We start from the raw sequence: 20,999 nt of genomic DNA, 5'->3' as shown, positions 1-20,999 counted from the left end.
AGAGAACTTCCTGCATCCGAGTTTCAAAACAAACTCAGGATTATCGCCAATGATTGATGTAAGCAATCAACGGCAATGGCTCGAAGGGGACATCACAAATTTGGTCTATACCTGCAGACTTGGTCATTTCAACACAAATGACTCTACCTTCGGATGATTTCAGGGCTTTTAGGAAACCCTGCAGAAGGTTCGTTCGGACTTATAACAAGAATCGGAGCAACACCTCTGATTCAGTTGTTGAAATTAATTGCCGACTTTCCGAAGGAGAGAAAAAACTTCTTTCCCGAGGACTTAAATTCTGCCCAAAACCAAGGCAGGTCGGCGCACAACAACTATCTTTGGATATGGAGTCTTTCTCCAGAAGATTACGATTACGTGAACATTTTGCTGATTCAGACAGCAGCACCACGCAAAACGAAGGCAACGCTAACAAATTTAAACCAAAAAGTTCCTGGAATCCACCTAAAAATCGTTGTCCAGCTTTAGAAACATTTATTCAGGCTATTGAGAAGGATGTACAAAACTACGTCCCGAGTCCAGATAAACGTGACAATCTCTCAAAACAAGAGAGGCAGGCCATTGCCAAATTGCGTCAGCGTAATGATATTATCATTAAACCCGCTGATAAAGGTTCTGCCACTGTTGCCATGGACATCAAATTTTATGAAGAGGAGTCCTTAGGACAGCTAAACAATCTTCTTCATTATCGTAAACTTACAACGGATCCCACTCCGGAAATTGCGGATAAGGTGGCCAAATCTGTTTCTGTGATGGTAAAAAAACACTCCATCGATCCTAAGATTGGACCTCATTTGGCACACAGGTCAATCCAGTTCCAGGCAGATTTTATTTCCTACCTAAAATCCACAAAGCAGGCTATCCTGGTAGACCCATTATTTCGGGCAATGGCACTGCTACAGAGAAAATTTCTGAATATGTGGACGATTTACTTAGACCATATGTGACTGATCTGCCTTCATACATTCAGGACTCCACGGACTTTATCCGCAAAATTAACCAAATTCAAAATTTACCTAATAATTCTGTTCTGGCTACATTAGATGTTTAAAAAAAACTCTCAGTGGGACTTGAACCAGCGATCTCAACTGTGAGAGGCTGGATACATAACCATTACACCAAACTCTCATCCACAACTTTGTAGTGTGCAGTTAGCCTTTTTACACTTACAACTAATAAAAAAAAAATATATATATATATTTTCCGGAGACATTTTATGTAGGGGAATTTTACAGTAGGCGGAGGTTTGTACTCTCGAAGTACCCTCTAGTTATAAATAAATTCTTTGCGATCATTTTTCAGTAGATTTAATGGGACAGTTACATTTAATTGTTCTGCTCCTTTTGTACAAATCTATACTATTGTACCGTATCTTATGAATATAGCGTAGGCCTAGTAGGCCTACTGCAAATTTATGCGTTTACGGTTTTAAAATGTGAGTTTTAAATAGCAAAAATGATCTTGTTAGGTGCACTATGCTACGCACGCATTATCGCAAATGTCTTCAATAATTGGGAGAAAATCTATTGTATCATATCATACAACTTGTGTGCTATAGAAAATAAATAGGCCTACAGTATGTAATATCTTTTATCATAATTCATTGTATCCCATTTGTTATCATAATGTGTGTAACTGTAACCATGCTGTAACCAAATTGGTTATAGCAAAACACAGTGATAAATTGCTATGTGAATGTCATTTATCATGTTTATATTAAATTCCTACTCTTTATTATTGTTTTTAACTGTAACCACATTGGTTATAATAAAACACAATAAATATTACTAAATTGCTATTATTTATTGGCCTGACTAGCCTTTTACACCAGACGTTGCGTAAAAAATAAAACATGATTGGCAGTTTGTTTATTTATACTACCTGCTGCTGCGCTGCTGCTGTGGTGGTGGTGCGGTGGACTAGACATTTGTTAAATAAAGAATTGAAAAGCGGGAACTCTCATTCGTTTCAACATGTCTGAACATTTTGAAAATACTCAAATATGGAATTGGATTTTAGAATTTGTATGTAAACGTATGCACAGAGAATTTATTAATTCTTCAACAGTTGATGATGTATCTGATCGACGATTTCTAAACGGTAAAGTAAAGTATTTATTTTATTACAAGGCCTAGGGCCTAGCTAGTAGTAGGCTAGCCTAGCCTAGGCCTACTAGGCCTCTACTCTAGGCGGCCATTGACCTCCTTTTTGTTGTATTGATAAGTATCAAACTCAGAGTGAACCACTGTCAGACAGAGGCACGATTCGTCCCGAGACGATTCGTCCCGGCCTAGGCCTCTATCAAGAATTATGACCAAAGAAAGCGGCCTTCTTCAGCAATGTAATAATTCGCATATGAGAGTGTTTTTAATAAATGTGACCCCATCTGGCAAAACCCTACTTTTGTCGGAAATATTCATTTTGTATTTTTTTATATATTTGGATTATTTTAATCATAAGCTTTGTAGTGGTGTTAATTTCATAAAAATTGAGTAAATATTTAAAAAGTTATTACATTTTAAAAACTTACAAATCATTCAATTAGTTTACGAGAAAATCGCGTTTGAAGTTTGTAATGAAATTCTTTTTGATAGGCGCTGAAAACTCACTCCGTAGCAACGCGGTATTTTGGTCTAAGGCACAATGACGTCATACCAGGAAGTGTGTGCGATATAATAGCAGCGTGCACATCATAGTCAATTTGACTGATTTCAGACCCCGTTTTAACCTATTTAGTCACTCGAATTAACTATTTTGCACTATTGAAAAGCAGCATTATAACGTCAAGCTTATTTTAACTGGTTTCGTAGGTGTTTACGATATCAACAACGAAAAACCAAGCAGGCCTAGGCCTAGCTAGGCCTATTCAGATTTTCGTCGTCATCGCCTGTAAGACTAAGACTTTACTGATGGGTGTTCATCAAGCCGTGTATGGCAGGGGTGCATCGACACTGGGCCGGCGTTAGTAGTAAACTAGCCTAGACAAGTTTGGCGCCTTGCAGAGTCACAGCTTGCTAGCTATACTAACATTGTCTTGACGATTTAATACATTTATTTTTTTTATAACGTGGAAGATTCGCTGTAATGTTTGGACTTGAATCCAATGATTAAAAAAAAACATTTAATATGAATGGACTGGACAATAAATTAAATAAATAATTAAGAGCCGATTGGATATATAAAATGTATAAAGAAAACTATTTATTGACAATAAAGCTAGGCCCAGTAGTAGTAGGCCTACAACCATAATAAAATTAAGGCCTAGCCCAAAAAAATATAGAAAATACAATTGAATTTATGAATTGTTTTTGACTTGTCTATTTTACTATGGAATAAACAAATACAGGCTACAGCTATTGCAGAACACGCCGAACACTTTACTTTGAATATTAAAATCGTTTTTATTCCAATTTACGACATGCTGTGTGTAAAATGAAAATAACCTCACAAAAATGTAAACAACTTTTTATTTCCGCGCGTAGAACGTATAACATCTAGCGCGTTGACCAATAACGTTTGTTATTGCGATGATGCGCCATAGCAACACACGCAGCTCGCTGTTCCAGAAACTTCGAAGAACCGAATTTTCTAAAATTATGTCATAGTAAATCAAAGATTTCATTGGTTCCTTCTTTAAACGCCGCCCTAAAACTTCCATATTTGGAATGTCAAATGGATGAGCTTTATTTTGATGTGTGACCTTTCAACATTGTGCAGCGAACTGGCGATCAAAATATCGTCAAACTCGGCAACTTTCACCTGAATTTACGCAAAATTTTAGCGTAGATCGTGAATAAATTGTTAGGCTTGAGGAAAATACATGTTTTTAAAACTTTATTTTTTCATAATTTTAATTAAATTTCGGGAGTTTAAATCAGGTAGACGTATTCTTAAATAGTGAAATATTTCGAAAATGCAAAAATATGTAATCTGCCAGGGTAGTCGAATTGGACGTATTTTGACTGATTACGTGAATTTTGAATTGCCGACAAAGAGAGGGTTTTGCGAGATCGGGTCACAAATAGGTAATAGGGCCTAGGCCTAGCCTAGGCTTAGTGATGAACAATTAGGCTATACTGAATTTTTTTTTATTACTTTCTTATTATTATTATTAATATTATTATGTTGACATATTTTGAATGAATAAGTTGTACTGTATTTGGAAACATAAAATCGTTTACGGTAATAACAAGTCATTGTTGCAAAATAATATTTTATTTGAACATCCTTATACAAAGAACACATGTTTATTTTTAACGCCGTGGTTAGGATTCCGGCACCGGAACTGCCCACCGTTAGGGAATCCGACACTTAGTGCCACAGACTGCGCACCACACCACAGAGAGTCGGAGTGTCCTAAGGGATTTACTGCCTAGTTAGTCGTTGCGCGGGGAAGAGAGTGATGGATGAAACTTGGCCTAGGCCATACGTGAATTAATAATTAAAATACGACTACGCCATGCGTTAAAATAATTACTATGATATTGATAAGAATCAGTATCTATCTAAGAATCGTAATGCTGTAATTTTATTAGACAGAGGAAGTATGAAGTTCGGAACGGGAGAAAAACACAGGCCTGCCCAGTGTCATAACGCTTGCGTATTTCAAGAACTGTACGAAAATAGCGTAGCGTTGCGACCCTGACTCCCCGAACAGTTCTGTTTTTTCACATCATATCCGCGTGGCGGCTCCCGTCAACAAATTAACTTGTATACGCAGTTATTACAGTATAATGCGTTATATGAAATCTTTTATTTTGTACTTGAAATATCATAAAACTAGTCATGAAGCAACCACTTTTTTAATTACGTAATAAATAGGCCCCTGGTCACATCTAGCTGGTAGGCATCTAGGCTAGTTCGCCGTGGCGCAGCTATTTAATCCATCGCTGTTAGTCTGTAGATGGAGTATAGAGTCGCCGATTACTTCGCTCTGGGCATGCGCAATAGCGTGTCGGATTCCCTAACGCTGGGCAGTTGAGTTCTGGGGCCGGAATCCTAACCACGGCGTATTTTTAAATAGAAATATTATAATACTGTTCAACCTTGAAACTTAACTATTTTTTTTAAGTTACCGTTCTTTTTAATCCTCGCCTTTGCCCAAGCTTTCTTGCACTTTTTGGTGTCATTGGAAAGTGCAATAACCCATCTGTTGTGGACATTATTTTCTTTTTTGGGAGCTGATTGTCGATACCCATGGTGACAACACAAAATTCCCAGTACCGTCTATAGCTCTCTGTATTTCTGTCAACTGTAACCTAACATCTCGTAGTCTTTTTATCAAATCAGGCAATTTAAGGCATTTCCAATTTGTACTTAGTTTTAAAATGTTATTAATGCTCTCGCAGGAGTTGTTTTCCGATCTATTGGCACCCATTTGGTTGACATGTGCGGCTTAATTACATACAGTAATTATAAAGTATTTCTGACACCTTCTTAACATAGCCTAAAAAAAACCGGACCGAGCATTACTGAATGTAAATGTTTGCCTTTACGCATTAAGTTCTTGTTATGGTATATAGTTGTTGTTACATAACAAGGTCCTAAGTTAAATGTTCTGTCGATTCCAAGTACAGACGTGGTGGACTGCCCTTTGTATGTATGATCTCTTGTATGAAATCGCTGTCCTGATAACTGTTTAAGAGTGTTTGGATGTCGTCTGCAGTGTTCTTTCTATGTTGGTTTGGATGCAATTTGATGGTCTCGGTATGCTTGATGGTTTGTACCTGTTTAAGGTCTCTCGGCGGGTTGCACTCGGCATCATTTAATACCATTTGTTGGTAAACTTTCATTTTTGTACACGTTGTTTCAGATGTCCTAATGAATTCTTGGTCCCTCTTTTTGGTTTTAAAGTTGTGTAATACCATCTGAAAACTATAATTTTGTCTTCGTCTGGTTGAGAATCAAGTGTTTTTTTTTGTTATTTCTGCAGTATAGTCCATTGCATTTGACGACAAAGTAAAGTTTCTGATTATTGTCAAAGATGTACATGTGTAAGTTTGAAGAGCTTTTTGAACTCCAAGCACCACAGTCATCGACGTACAGTACAGTAGCTAGACTTTTTCTTTTGGTTTCAACGCAAGACATTAATAATAATTAACTAATAAAAAATATACATTTGTCTTTAAGTCCATCGGGAACAGCACTACTACTTGGTGCGGAAAACATAAATACAGACAAAATTTGTTCAGGCTCTAAAAATTTACCTGGCCCTTGAATTGTGCCAGCCATCGAAATATTAGTATAGTTATTTGTTCAGAAGTACAGTGTTCAATTTATCAGTTTCAGAACTAGTACTGTAAGGCCATTCGATAAATTCGTGTCAAAGTTCAAGTCCGGTTCAGATATAGTAAGTCCATTCGATAAATTTGCGTCAAAGTTCAAGTCAGGTTCAGAAGTAGTAAGTCCATTCGATAAATTCGCATCAAATTTTGAGTCTGATTCAGAAGTAGTATAAAGTCCATTCGCTAAATTCGCGTCCAAGTCAGGTTCAGAAGTAGTAAGTCCATTCGATAAATTCGCATCAAATTTTAAGTCGGGTTCAGAAATAGTAAGTTCATTCGATAAATTCGCGTCAAAGTCCAAGTCGGGTTCAGAAGTAGTACTGTAAGTCCATTTGATAAATTCGCGTCAAATTTTAAGTCAGGTTCAGAAATAGTAAGTCCATTCAATAAATTCGCGTCAAATTCCAAGTCAGGTTCGGAAGTTGTAGGTCCATTTGATAAATTTGCGTCAATGTTCAAGCCAGGTTCGGAAGTAGTAAGTCCATTCAATAAATTCGCGTCAAAGTTCAAGTCAGGTTCAGAATTAGTAAGTCCAATCGATACATTCACGTTCAATTTATCAGCGGGTTCGTCATGAAACAATTTACACTGTTATTTCTTGTTGTGCTTTGGTTTATTTCGTTTCGCTTCCTTATTATAATGGGGTGTCGACGTTGACTTTGGTTCTGGCAACGATGGCCAATCGTTAGAACTGGGTGTCGGCGTTGACTTTGGTTCTGGCAACGATGGCCAATCGTTAGAACTGGGTGTCGGCATTGACTTTGGTTCTGGCAACGATGGCCAATCGTTAGAACTGGGTGTCGGCGTTGACTTTGAATGTGCAGTACATTCTGGGCTGCTGTCAATTGCTGTTTATATTAAAATTAATATTGGAAAGTTAAATACCTATTCTTATACTTGTTTGGCCTATCATAATAATATAATTAAATTAATAATAATAATAATTAATTAAATTGTACCTTTTTGTATTGTATTATTATGGGCATGTACTGTATATTTTAATACATAATTTAATCTATTCAGATCCGCGAGAAAAAAATCCCTGTATTTTTGTTCTGTCAGTAACTGTATTACATCTAAAGAAATAAAATAATGGTTAAATGACATAATTGTTATGAAAAACATTAGAATAATTAATGGCTGGCACTTGTCACTTAAGCCCTCAATATTCTGAGTTGTTATTTCTTGCGTGAGTACTGTGTACACATGTCGTGGACAATGTTGACGCATTGAATGACGATTGTTTTTCCGTCGTTTTTTGACTAATTTGATGTTTTTATTGATAATACAACAATAAATAAGCCAAATGTACTTTAATTAATAATATGAATTTCGGTTGCGAGTGGTTGCGCGTTGTAGCTAGTGGTAGGACGACGTGGTTGCGAGTGGTGTTTAGTAGGACCCGTGTGTTGCTTTGGTGCAGGACGAGATTGTAAAACATGATTGATTGCAATAGAAGTTAAACCAGATAATAACGTAAATTTATGTTCTCTTACAGAAATTGATGTACTGTATAAATACTGTACCCATTACTTTTGTCTTTTTTTTTTTCAACCGGGGGATAAATAAAGAAAAGAGAGAACATCAGCATTTGTTTTCAAACAACTGTTACACACAGGCCTCGAATTTGGGGATTTTAGGGGCAAGGCCATTTGGCCTCCGGTTTTCATTGATTTTAGGGGCACCAAGGCCAAATGGGAGGGCACCAAGGCCATTTGTTTTAAATCAAAGGGGCACCAAGGCCAAAATTAAAAAATATTTTAATAACTAGGCCAAAATTTAAAAATAGCTTTTTTCCGGTTGAGGGTGGAATTTTTTTCAAAAAAAAATTCTACCTGCAAAATGTTTTGGGATTTCCCCCTATTCATCAGATCGCGGAGTAGTAGTAGGACTGTCTACAATACATCTTTTTGTATTTCATATAAATATTACGTGTATTTACGATCTATATAAATAATAAATAGGTACGATGTTCAGCGTTTATAGTTTACCGTCCTGTGTTGAATGTTTCGTTTAGTTTCAAATAATGCGATAAAAAGGCATGTGAAGCCAACCAAGTAAGGCCCGGAACAGGTATAAAAACCCTTCCAACAGCAAGCTACTCAGCCTTACTTAGCTAGCAGCCGACGGAGAAAACATGATACAAAAACAATTTGTTTGTAGGCCTTACCTACAACTATTCATACACAGAGTGTTAACCACGGTAAAAATCAAGCCAATTACATTATGTAGTAGAATATAAATTATAGTTATTTTCCGAGTTTCGATTTCTGAAGCTTTTTTGTTAGTATAACCCATATTTATAAGAATTCAAAACACGGACGGACACCGACCCCTTTCTCTCTCTGTTTAGCCTTCGGCACGTGTATTCTGGACTATACCATTTCCTTGAATTCGGTAAAAATGCGTTTGGTAATTTAGTGTACGACGTTGTTAATCAAGATTTTTCGATGATCTGTCTGCCGGATTATTGAGGTGGGTGCGATAAAATATAAATATGATATACTTCCAACGATCTTCGGGTTGAGGTGCAGGTTTAACTTTGGTGCTAAAGGTAAACACCCCTAATTTTACACGTATAATGGACTACACCATGCAGGAATGCACATGGTATTTTCTTCTCAGAGGGTGCGTGTACGTCAAAAGGAATTGTTTTTCCAACGATCCGCCGATCCTTCGCGCGTGGTACTCTCACACGCGACGTTTTTTGTGTGTGAAATTTCTTATCAGAGGGTGCGTGTGCGTCAAATAGAATTGTTTTCCCAATGCATTGAATTGCGTGTGTTCGACCGGATCGGCGGCGGGAGGATAGGCTAGGCTAGCTAGGAGTGCGTGTAATATTTTTTTCATCGAAGGCGGCGGCTAGCTCGATTATTGTGCGACTTTAATACTTTCAGTAACCTCCGATCGAGGAACGTTTTTAGCTTGATTATTAAAAGTTTACACCCCTGTATATTGATGTACTATCTATACCATGATTTACCACGTACGGCGGCCGGGATGATATTGTTTTGGTTACCCTATTGCAATGTTCGATGTTTTGTTTACTGTTTGTGTATTAATAAATGCGTTTAGGGAAATCCCCTTGCAACAAAGACAGGTGATAGTTTTGCGTCTTGTCCGAGTCGTGTAAACAAATCTTCTTGACATTATTTTCTATCTAATTCAGTGGTTTTTATTGTGGTAAAACTCGGGAAGGGCACTCGCGGCCAACGCAAAAAAAGGGCAGGCCAGTAGTGGCCGTGGGTGCTATTCATTTTCGAGGGCATTGAGGCCAACTGGGAGGGCACCGACGGCACTGGCCGCGGTGGCCGCGGTAAAATTCAAGGCCTGTACACAAAATTCAATTGTAAGAAACAAATAAATAAATTATCATTTTTATAGCTAATTTAAAACAAACTATACTGGCTATAATGTTCACAATTTCACGTAAATATTCCAATTAATATTCAACTAAAAAATAAACTCAGTATGCATTAATTTAAAAATATCGTTAAAAATCACATGAAATACAAGATAGATACAATTACCGGTAATTAAATTATTTCACTGATTAATTTGCATGAGCATTACGACTGATCACACGGCTTGCTGCAAGTAAGAGGGACAATATAATTTCAATTTTTAATTCATAATTAATTGATGAAATACATTTAATCATCACTTAACATTATGCTTTTTAATTACAAATTCTTTATTATTTATCTATGCAAGATTACTATACTTTCTATCGAATCGGCTGCTTGGGCCGCCGATGAATTCATAATTTTGTAGTCCGCTCTATTAATGGTGTCCCATTCATTAATTTAGTGTACAGGTATTGTTGAAATACTGCTGCTTTTTTTCTAGCTTTTGTTTAGTGGCATTATACACAGCAACAAAAGGCAAAACACAACAACGCCCTGAATGCTGCAGAAATAAAGCAGAAACTGTTTAAGTTCCAAGTTATACAGTATATATTTATATACTGTAGTACAGTATGGTCTCTTTATTTCTCTGAATGCTGTTATTTATATACTTTTTTTCGCAGGTCGGATATTAAATCTTTTTTTAAAAGATTTCTAGATACAGAGAGAATGAAGAAACTAGTAACTATTGTATCCGTAATATATGATACTGTATTCATTTATACAATACAGAGATATAATGTGTCCATTCAAGGCATTTACATGCAGGCTACATCGGTGACTGCCACAAACATCTGTATGACGTTCTTCATAGATTCTATTGGCGGCCGCTTTGGTCATACCCTATCTAGGCCTATCATAGATTTATTTAAAAATCATGTTATTTAATAATCAATTGTTGTATTTTATTTGGCATGACTAAGGCCTATACTATATCTACTACTAACTAGAGGCCTAGGCATACTGTATGTCAAATTTATTATTTGAAATTGCACAAGTTTGTGCAAAATTTAAAATTTGAGCAAACATTTCCTCGCAAAATTTGTGGATTGAAAAAAACCTCACAGTCTATAGCATAGGAAAACAACTGTTTATCTGTGGTGTAGTTCTAGCACCTATTCTTAAATAGTTATACCTAAACTTCTGTTTTTTTAAAATTATAGATTTTAAGTGACTGTGGAAAAAAAAATCGCTATTTTATAAAATACATTTTATTCTGTTAACAATTGTTTTTATTGCGTTGTTAATTTCAATTTGATAGGCTTTTGCAAGTACATAGAAGCGGAAACAGAACAACCAAATGTAAAGATGCGTTTACTGAAGTATATTCATCTACTAACTCAACTGAGTGATGGTGCTTCCACACAGAGTCATTCTGACAGTGGATTAACCACTTTAGAAGATGCCATGCATACCATTGAGGAAATGATGCAGTTTGATGTAGATGGCATTATCTCAGATGAGACTATTGCTAATTTAAAACAACTAATTAGAAAAGAGGTCAGTATGCATCATACTCTTTTGATAAAACCCGCTACAGTAAACACTATTTCTTCCACATACACTAAGGAATAAACAAAATGCATTGAACAAGACTTAAACCAGAGACATAGTATCACATGGAGCATTACATTGTCTTAAGCTTTTTCTACACTATCGAACTAATTTAACAAAAATAGTCTGATTAGTTGTGCCCAAATACGGTGGTGATATGACGACATGGGCACATCACATAATTTTTTGTTACATAAAGTTTGTTGTATACAAATAATGAATGTTTATGAGTGTAATTGTACAAACAATGGATTGGCATGGGGTAAATGATGAAAAGTTACTGTATATTTCAAGAGGCAAAGCCGAGTTGATATATAAACTTTCATCGTTCACCAAATGCGATTATTTGTACCATTATACAAATATAAAACATTCATTTTTGTTTTCTATAACATCTAAATAGATTCCTGTGATTTGAATAAGGCCTACATTTGATTCACATTGATTAAACAGTATCATTTGGTTTTTAATAATTACATTTATGGATTTTATAAACACACATGTAATGTTTATTTATGTCAACAATCGACCTAACAATCCAAAAATGTACAGTACTGGTTAGAGGACTTTCGACATTCCCGCTCGTGTTTTTCTAGAGTGTTTGTGGAGCGTTTCTGTTTATCGAGGGATCAAGCGATCGAGTGCTGACCTCGACCAGCGAAGCGTGAACGTTTTACAACAACAATAGAAATCAATCATACGTACATAATATATGAGCCCTTTTTATCTTTAGATACCGACTTTGTTTATCAAAGTATATATTAATTAACATAATAAAAAAACAGTAAAATATACGTTTAAAATTCACATGAACAGATTTAAAATCATGGTAAAACTCATATCTTCAAATTCCGAGTCAACAACACCGAGATGATAGCTAGACTACTATAATCGCTCGCTCACTTCTCGCATAGACGCGCATCTACGATCTTTGTTTTGTTGGTGGTCATCAACCCTAGATTTACGAAACTTTGGGCGATGTGACGTCACGCAGCAAGCACATGGTTTTCTCATCAGCTCTCGCGCTGCGAATATGACAAAATTGTTTCTGTTGATTTTTCCAGGGCATACAAAAACGATCGTTTTGATGCAGTTTATTTATTTTGTTTCAACGTTTATACTGTTCATTAGATATACATAATAATTATATCGGTGACGAGTACATACAGTACATAGGCTATGCTACGGTAATTAATTGAAAATAAATGTAATTTCTTAACGTATGATTTTATTTTTCTTTCTGCACAACGTTCAAACTAAGCCATGTGCGAGTTGCGGAACCACGGCTGCAGTCCATGTGTTTACTGACTGAACTATGATGAGATCAATCACATGGTTCAATTAACAGTGGAAGAGTACAGTGTAGTAAATGGGGTAATGTTTTTGGGGAAAAAACAACATCCAACCAACCATCCAAGTATCGTTTTTTTTTATAGATAAAAAGTGTTATAATATACTCATACTGTTATTAAAATTATTATTTTTGAAATTCTGATTTTACACAAACCTTGCCTATGTCAAATACAAGATAATAAAATTTGGACACCCCCGAAGTGGATCGTACCATTTACCAAACACTCGTTCAAAACACGCGAGGAATGTCGAAAGTCCTCTGACCAGTACTGTACTTATATCGCGAAACCAGTCTTCACATTCAATTCTCTATACAAAATCTCTTGATTCATGAGGCAACAGATCTGAGGCAAATACTACTTCTGTAGACTTTCTGAAATTTATCAATATAATACTTATACTTTTTTATAGTTATCATAATACATGTTGCTGTTAATTAAGATAAATTTTTTATTAACAGGCCGTCCTGGTTTGGTGTCGCAATAATGATTTCATAAAAGCTGAAGAAGTTTTTACAAATTGTTGGGAAAAAGATGTTAAAGTCGACGAGGTAAAGTGCAACATTACACAATATATTTATGCATACACAGGAACATCATGTTGTTAAATCAATGCAACTTATAAAAGATCCCTTTTCCAATATAGACAAGCTTTTGTTTTTGAGATCTTGACAATTGACCAACATGGATGGAATTCAGATTTTTTTGGTCCTTACGGAAATTCATGACAGGCACAATAGCTCACATAACAATACAATAACATACAAAAGTAAAGAGTTGTAACAAAGATATACTATACAAAGTAACAAGGTGATTCAACAGTATTTGTCATTGAAAGCATGGATGGAAAAATGGACGAACAAATTTAGATATCTGTTAGTTCTACATGTTTTATGGTCTGATAATTTACCAAGACCCAAAACAAAAGTTCACTATTATAGGATCAGCAGGGATGATAGATTTGCCAGGGTTTGATTAAATTTGTTTGTTCTTCAGGAAACTAAAAGTATTCTGAGAGATGTCATAAAATCTCATAGACGCACACACATAGAGATCAGGAATAAATCCTATAAAGATTTCCTACAGGAGACACACCAGTATCTTGAAGTTATCTACTCAACTTTTGATGAACCATTTCTTATTAAAGTAAGTAACTGTACTGCGGAGGAGACTCGGGTTCAATTCCCGACAACTCACTCCCAGTCCACTCAGCTGTAAATGAGTACCTGGTTGAAAATTCCAGGGGCGGCGTGGAATGCTGAGGCTTAGTACAATGAGCTCCTAATAGTTCATTCCCCAACGTTCAGAATGAACACGTGACTCACCTTTACTGTACTGCAAATAATTGTTTTTCTTTTTCTGCCTCTTAGATGATATATACAGTACAGAAAGAAAATACTGCAACGTAGGCTACGTTGTTGGCTTTGTAGGTTCCATTGTTTGGCTTCGTAACCTCAATAAACTTTAAACAACTTTAAATGAGCTACGTTCTGAACTTCGTAGGGAGTTCATAACCTATATAAACAACCCTGCGATGTTCTTAGTGAAGTAAGAAGGTGTGAAATTAATGTGTTAAATTTAACTGACGGAGGACCAAGTTGTAAATTACTAAAAAATAAATAATATTTTTGAATCGTAATCGTTTCCTTCGTGAGTGTTTACCTACTCAACGGCGAATATAATGTAAATTTTCCACGATGTAAACGTAGAGACACGATCCAACACAGATGCCGTCCAAATTAGGATAACCAATGCGTTGGGCAGCTATAAAAATTGACATCTACTATCTTTAGATAGGATTTTAATTAGCAAACAATACATTGTGTGCATTGTCCATGCTTCTAAAGGCGATGACAATGGTGTTTACTAACCCTACGAACCACCCTACATGATCGACGCGTAGATAATTATAACAATAGTATCGTAGGCTACGAACAATACATCGTAGGCTACAAACAATACTTTGTAGGCTACGTTCAGAGAGAACAATGACCTAAGATCTACCTACGCGTAGGCTACGAAAGGTTATGTGTAGATACGAAGCAGTAATTTCTTTCTGTTTTTTTTTTTTTTATTTGGTCCAACATATTACCCCAATGAACAACAGCGAACCCCAATAAATTACAGCAATCCCTGTTAACGAACATTCCTACGACGAATTACCCCAATGAACGTATGTGAATGAAGTCAAAATATCGACCAGTGATAAAACTTCACTGGCTCTCCCTCATCTATTATGAATACCTGATCAACATTTTTTATTTATTTTATATATTTTTTCAAATTTCCAGGCAGATAGGAAGTTTAATCAAATAATAACATCCAGTAAAACAGCTCAAGAAGATAACTCAGTATGTCGAAAAAGAAAACCTAAAAAGAAATGCTTTAGTACTGATGCTCAACTGTAAGATATATTTTTTGTGTACACATACAGTACTGTACAAGTTATTGTAGGTTTAAATACAGTACAAAATCTACGGTGATTTACATAGTAAGCAAGTTGCTGTGGCAACCACAATACTATTTTGATATAAAGTTTGCAGTACACCATGTATATTTAGTTCTGAAAAGAACTGTTGAGTTTCTCTCAATGTGTTGATCAATATACTTCGATTGTCCTCAGGAGTGAGAACCTGTGAGGATAATCAAAGTGTATTGATCGATACGTCGAGAAACTTAACAGTTCTTTTCAGAACTAAATATATGTTGTGTACTGCAAACTTTATATCAGCAAAATTATTTCGCCGTGCAAACCTCTAAACAACATAATCAAAAGTTTAGTAACTTTAGTAGCTTATCTTGCCATCCCAAGAGGCCCAAGAACTAAGCAATGTTATTTTATACAGTGTAGCTAAGGAATATGTGTGTTTGTAATAATGAAGGAATAGTACAAATCTAGTTTTAGAAATACAGTAGAGTCTGTGTTTTACGTACCCTGGTTTTATGTTCCCTGGTTTTACGTACCCTGGTTTTACGTACCCTGGATTTTACGTACCCTGGATTTTACGTACGCTTAAATTAGTGACCACCTGCATATGCTGTACAGTAAAGTAGGGAAACACGGTAGCCTTTATAGTTACAATCTCTACGTATTTGGGGTCAATTTTTTTTTTACGTACGCCATTCGTTCCCGTACCGTACGGTCTAAAAATGGTCTTTTGTGTATGAATGATTCAAACAAAATGAAAAAAAAATAATAATATAACATAGTAGCGTGTCTCTTCTATCTTACATTTTTAGATGAGTTTACATTAACATTTAAATAAATAAATTTGACTAAAAAGTATTTAGCATGTTCATTGCATAGTGATTTTTTTTATTTTTGCATTTCAGTATCTGTAAACGCATGTCCGAACACATGTCACAAAGAGCCGGAGTAGATCAGGACATTATGTTGAGTGACATAAAGCGCAATGAAAAACTACATATTGCTAATGTTACTAGAAAAGTGAGGATTTCGGTATGCATGTACTTTATCAAACATCAGTATTTTAATAGTGAGGTTGTAGCCATTTTCTCAACCACTTTTTCCTATGACAGGCAATTTTGTTTTTACTTATCATGGATATTTATTTATTTAATATCAGGATTACCTAATGCAATTGTCAATTGTATGACCCACTGATTTACAATTTTTCATTTACAAATAATTATTAAAAAACCTATATTGTATGTCACATCAATGAACAATGGTGTGTCAATGTCCGTCACTTTACTACCCACCATATCATGTCAAAATGGGTGCGTTATGGTCACCTAATGGTAAGTCCTTATTTATGTACAGGTGCGTCATGGTTTTTGTAATGTATGACGCCCCTCTCCCAGGGGTCGTATAATGGGTAATATAGTTGACAAGTGCATAATGATTGATAAATGATTGAAGTGGTAGAGCAAAACATTAAATAAACTTCTCCAGTAAATGCATTTCAAATAACGGTTTCTATGGTTATTTTCCATGTTGTAGGTACAATCTGAAAAAGATCAGAAAGATGTGATGTCTGGTATGTATCCAGCTAAATTCCTACGTGTTTTATTCTTTTTACAGTAAAAGCATGTAAAATGTAAATTCCTCTTGTGGGATGAATAAATGTTTTAAATCTTTGAAATCAAGTGTATACTGAAAAGTGAAATAATCCATCCACTAAATTGCACCAAGATGAACTTATGCCTCATGGTGTGCTTACTGTACATTTTACCACCTCTGTTAAAATGGTTTGCAAAAAATGAACAAGCTTGTCTACATGCTGGTTGCATTTAGATATTAAAGCAGCAAAATTTCACACTTTTCAGAGTGCCAGTAAAACCATAATAACTGTTTCCCATAGATTGTGACATTTTTGATGGGCCTTCAACATCAGGGAACAAAAGACAAAAGCGTAGTGAAGATGAGTCAGACAAAAATGAAACTGAAGATTCAAGGTTTGTGTGTACACTCTTGTGATTGCCCACGATGTGGACACCCTTGTACTTGCCCACAATGTGAACATCTTTGCACTTGCCCACAATGTGGACACCCTTGTACTTGCCCACGCCAACAATGTGGACACCCTTGTACTTGCCCACAATGTGAACATCTTTGCACTTGTCCACAAGGTGGACACCCTTGTACTTGCCCGCAATGTGAACATCTTTGCACTTGTCCACAAGGTGGACACCCTTGTACTTGCCCGCAATGTGGACACCCTTGTACTTGCCCACGCCAACAATGTGGACACCCTTGTACTTGCCCACAATGTGAACATCTTTGCACTTGTCCACAAGGTGGACACCCTTGTACTTGCCCACAATGTGAACATCTTTGCACTTGTCCACAAGGTGGACACCCTTGTACTTGCCCGCAATGTGAACATCTTTGCACTTGTCCACAATGTGGACACCCTTGTACTTGCCCGCAATGTGAACATCTTTGTACTTGTCCACAATGTGGACACCCTTCTACTTGCCCACAATGTGGACACCCTTCTACTTGCCCACAATGTGGACACCCTTCTACTTGCCCACAATGTGGACACCCTTCTACTTGCCCACAATGTCTGGTTTTTAGAATAAATAAAAAAGAATTACACCTTTGGTTACGAAAGATTCTCTGGTTGAGTTTTGGAATGCATAGAAGGATTTGTCAAATAAATAATTTTTTTTTTTAAATTGATTACATTTTCTAATTAAAGTATTTACTTTACATTTTAAATAGAATCAAACAGAAAAGAACAATGAACAAACCAGGAACTACTGAAAGTAAATCAAGGTTTGTAAAAAAAAAATAGATTCTATTTTAAAACAGTGACAGTGTGTTAAATCTTTTTTTCAATCTTTAATTATTTCTTTTTTTCAGACCATTACGCATTAAATTAAGGAGGACAAGGCCACTGTAAGAATTACTTTTGGTTTACTGTACTTCAGAAAAATAAGTAAAAATTTAAAAATAGTAAATGTTGAGAAATATAATTGGTTATTAGTGAGATAAAGAAGCTACAATGAGCTGATAATATGATAATTATGAACATCAATATAGAATATAGAGATTTATTTCTACTTCTAACTAGGGCCCATGCTATGTTATTCATGCTTTGTACTCTTTGCTCAAACAAATGTTTAAAAAATGAAAATGAATGATAATTATTTTTGTTACAATTTAGTTTTATTGCTGATTATTTTCTATCTACAATTTGATGATTATTTATGAACAAGTTTTCCGATTGTCTATTTTCAGGCCCTTTGTGACGGGTGCCCCTGGAGACCAAATAAAGTGGGATGATGATGAAGAAGAAGAAGAAGTGGAATGTAAGTATAACTTATAACAAACCTGAGTGTATCCTCGCAATTCGATTGTTAATTTGTATCACATGCCATTCATTATTAGTTCTACTAAATGGTATTGCACGTAAAGCTTTTTAAAAACATTTTTAGAATTTTGTTGGACATTTGAAGGCCAACCAGTAGACTGCACCTTCAATAACTGTCCTTCTTTGCCTTTTTGTTTTTGTTAAAACCTATTTAACTTGGTTCTGTTTCATTGAAAAAGAACAGTAATTGTTTCAACTTAATTCAGTATTTGTATAATTACATGAGAATTGAATTAGATGATTTAATCTATGTTTTAACACACATGCTAATTATTTTGTTTTACAGACCCAAACCTTGCAACTCCGAAAGTGAGACGTAGCCTTAATTTGAAGCCGAAGCGCAACATATGGAAGGCAGGTGAAGTAACTGAACTGAGACTTGGAGTAAGAAAATATGGCGAGGGGAACTGGGCCAAAATATTACGTAATTCATCAATTGTTAACAGATCAGCCGTTGATCTTAAAGACAAATGGAGGAACATGCAAAAAAAGTATTGAGTTAACTTGTATAGATATCAATCTAAAAATGTTGATATATTGAACTTTATCGATCTAAATAATGTCTTGTGTAATGTTAGACAAGCCTGCAACTACTAGACAAGTGTTTATGTGGTACTGTACTATATCTTCTTATAGTTCACCATTTGTTTCAGGTAAAACTGTCCTCTGGTTTTTATTAAACATTTGTTATTCACACACTAAAGTACTGCCATAATTTCTTACTGAAAAACTAAATTCATTTCATGTTTAACTCAGCTGCTTTACATACCCTTCAACAGAAGGTTATTTTGTAATCTATGTTAGAAAATAACAACATTACAAACAACTTGTGTTGATAAACATTTAATAAGAAAACAAGTAGTAAACATTTATACTAATTATTCAAAAATAAGTTACGTAATAAATGTCTAACCATATCTACAGTGTCCAACTTAAATTTAAGATAAATACAAGCCAAATAGAAAATTGTATACTCATAAAAGCTAATTAAAAACTTCATATTAGTAAAAACAATTTTATTTTGACTGCCTTGTATGTAAATTGAAATTCTGTGTTGTGATAAATAGCTTGACAATAACCAATTTAGTAAATTATGAAATCTACAGCATGTGTGTAACGGTATATATATAAAATGTACAATTGTGGACACCTGATCTGAAATCTTTAGTGCTATAGTGACAATCTAGCCTTTTTTTTTTATTACTTATTGATGACAAACCGTACCACCTAGGTTTTGTAAAATCAATATGCATGATATATCTTGCCTGAAAACATACATTCAAAATGTAAAGAAATCCTGACAGTTTTTCATAAAACATGTCTTTAATACAACACTTGAATACAAACATGTTGTATTAGTAAAATGAATGAACAAATGTGTCCCCTGAAAACATTGATAAGAATTAATGTTGAAGGTAAACATGTGTATGATCTGTTCCGTAAATTCATCAGTTTGATTTAATAAATTTGAAAGAAGCCTTTGTAGAAAACACACACTGAATCATTTTCAATCAAAAATAAGTTATTATTAATTATATTTCAATGTGATATTATTCTTTCCGTCTTCCATTTAAAACAATAGGGTGCTTGCGATTTGCGACGACCAAAGAAAATATGTAATGTAATTCACAGTGCGCATGTGGGGATAGCACATGTTTCCTCACTTCCCACCTCAACTAAGTTTTGACACATCGATTGACCTGACAGGTCGTCGCAAATCAACTATTAAACCTAGTGTCTTTTGCAAGCTATATAAAAAGACATTCAATATGTAAACAATAATTTACAACATTTATATTAACAATGTATTTGCATTGATTGCTGGTTTAAAAAATACAATTTAAAATAATGCAGTCTAAACTGGGCACAATTGAATTTTAAAAACCGTTTAAAAAATAGTGTTCAGTAGTAGCGCAACATTTTTGTTGGATTTTTATGAATAACCAATCACATGATGAGAAACATCCCTATGCAACATTATTTACAATGTATCCACATTGATTGCTGGTTTAAAAAATTCAATTAAAAATAATGCAGTCTAAACTGAGCACAATTGGATTTTAAAAACCGTTTAAAATATAGTGTTCAGTAGTAGCGCAACATTTTTGTTTGTTTTTTATGAATAACCAATCACATGATGAGAAACATCCCTATGCAACATTATTTACAATGTATCCACATTGATTGCTGGTTTATTAAAATAATGCAGTCTAAACTGGGCACAATTGGATTTTAAAAACCGTTTAAAATGGTGTTCAGTAGTAGAACAACATATTTTTGTTTGATTTTCATGCATAACCAATCGCATGATGAGAAATGGACGTATTCATCATTCACACTTCGGCTAAGCGAAATACCCTTAAAATTTAAGAATTCCTTATCAATGAGACATACCTAAAGGTCTTGGTCAAATAAGAGGTTCACTTCACAGTGACATCAGGAAACACTTACTTTTTAAAGAAAAAATTTTCATGAGTTTTTCATTGTCCAATATCCAATCACTACGCCTCCTCTAAACCTCATTTGCATATTTTCTTAAAG

The 20,999-nt window shown here is 35.0% G+C and overlaps 1 protein-coding gene across 2 annotated transcripts; it reads left to right on the top strand.

Annotated features, from left to right (window-relative positions):
- Nucleotides 1-1,929: 1,929 nt before the first annotated feature.
- On the top strand, nt 1,930-20,905 carry LOC140046761 (telomeric repeat-binding factor 2-like). Of its 2 annotated transcripts, none has more exons than XM_072091478.1 (12): nt 1,930-2,118; nt 10,971-11,209; nt 13,077-13,166; nt 13,612-13,761; nt 14,907-15,019; nt 15,949-16,063; nt 16,580-16,616; nt 16,941-17,034; nt 17,807-17,860; nt 17,948-17,983; nt 18,326-18,396; nt 18,745-20,905. In XM_072091478.1, exons 1-12 carry the CDS (start codon nt 1,992-1,994, stop codon nt 18,954-18,956), a joined length of 1,338 nt encoding a protein of 445 aa, XP_071947579.1. In that variant the 5' UTR covers nt 1,930-1,991; the 3' UTR covers nt 18,957-20,905. The 2 variants fall into 2 exon arrangements, with proteins under 2 accessions (XP_071947579.1, XP_071947578.1); XM_072091477.1 differs by having other exon boundaries at nt 15,949-16,075.
- Nucleotides 20,906-20,999: the final 94 nt, after the last annotated feature.

This window comes from Antedon mediterranea, chromosome 4 (genome assembly GCF_964355755.1).
Source record: "Antedon mediterranea chromosome 4, ecAntMedi1.1, whole genome shotgun sequence".
In the NCBI taxonomy this organism is placed as follows: domain Eukaryota; kingdom Metazoa; phylum Echinodermata; class Crinoidea; order Comatulida; family Antedonidae; genus Antedon; species Antedon mediterranea.
The sequence above is the reverse complement of the archived record's forward strand: the minus strand, read 5'-3'. Positions and strand labels throughout refer to the sequence as shown.

What these genes read in the sequence shown, in the direction of transcription:
- LOC140046761 (XM_072091477.1), top strand. Translation starts at nt 1,992, where the DNA reads ATGTCTGAACATTTTGAAAATACTCAAATATGGAATTGGATTTTAGAA. An exon ending in TTAAGGAGGACAAGGCCACT is followed by an intron (nt 17,984 to 18,325) that starts GTAAGAATTACT and finishes GTCTATTTTCAG; the next exon opens with GCCCTTTGTGACGGGTGCCC. An exon ending in AGAAGAAGAAGAAGTGGAAT is followed by an intron (nt 18,397 to 18,744) that starts GTAAGTATAACT and finishes TTTGTTTTACAG; the next exon opens with ACCCAAACCTTGCAACTCCG.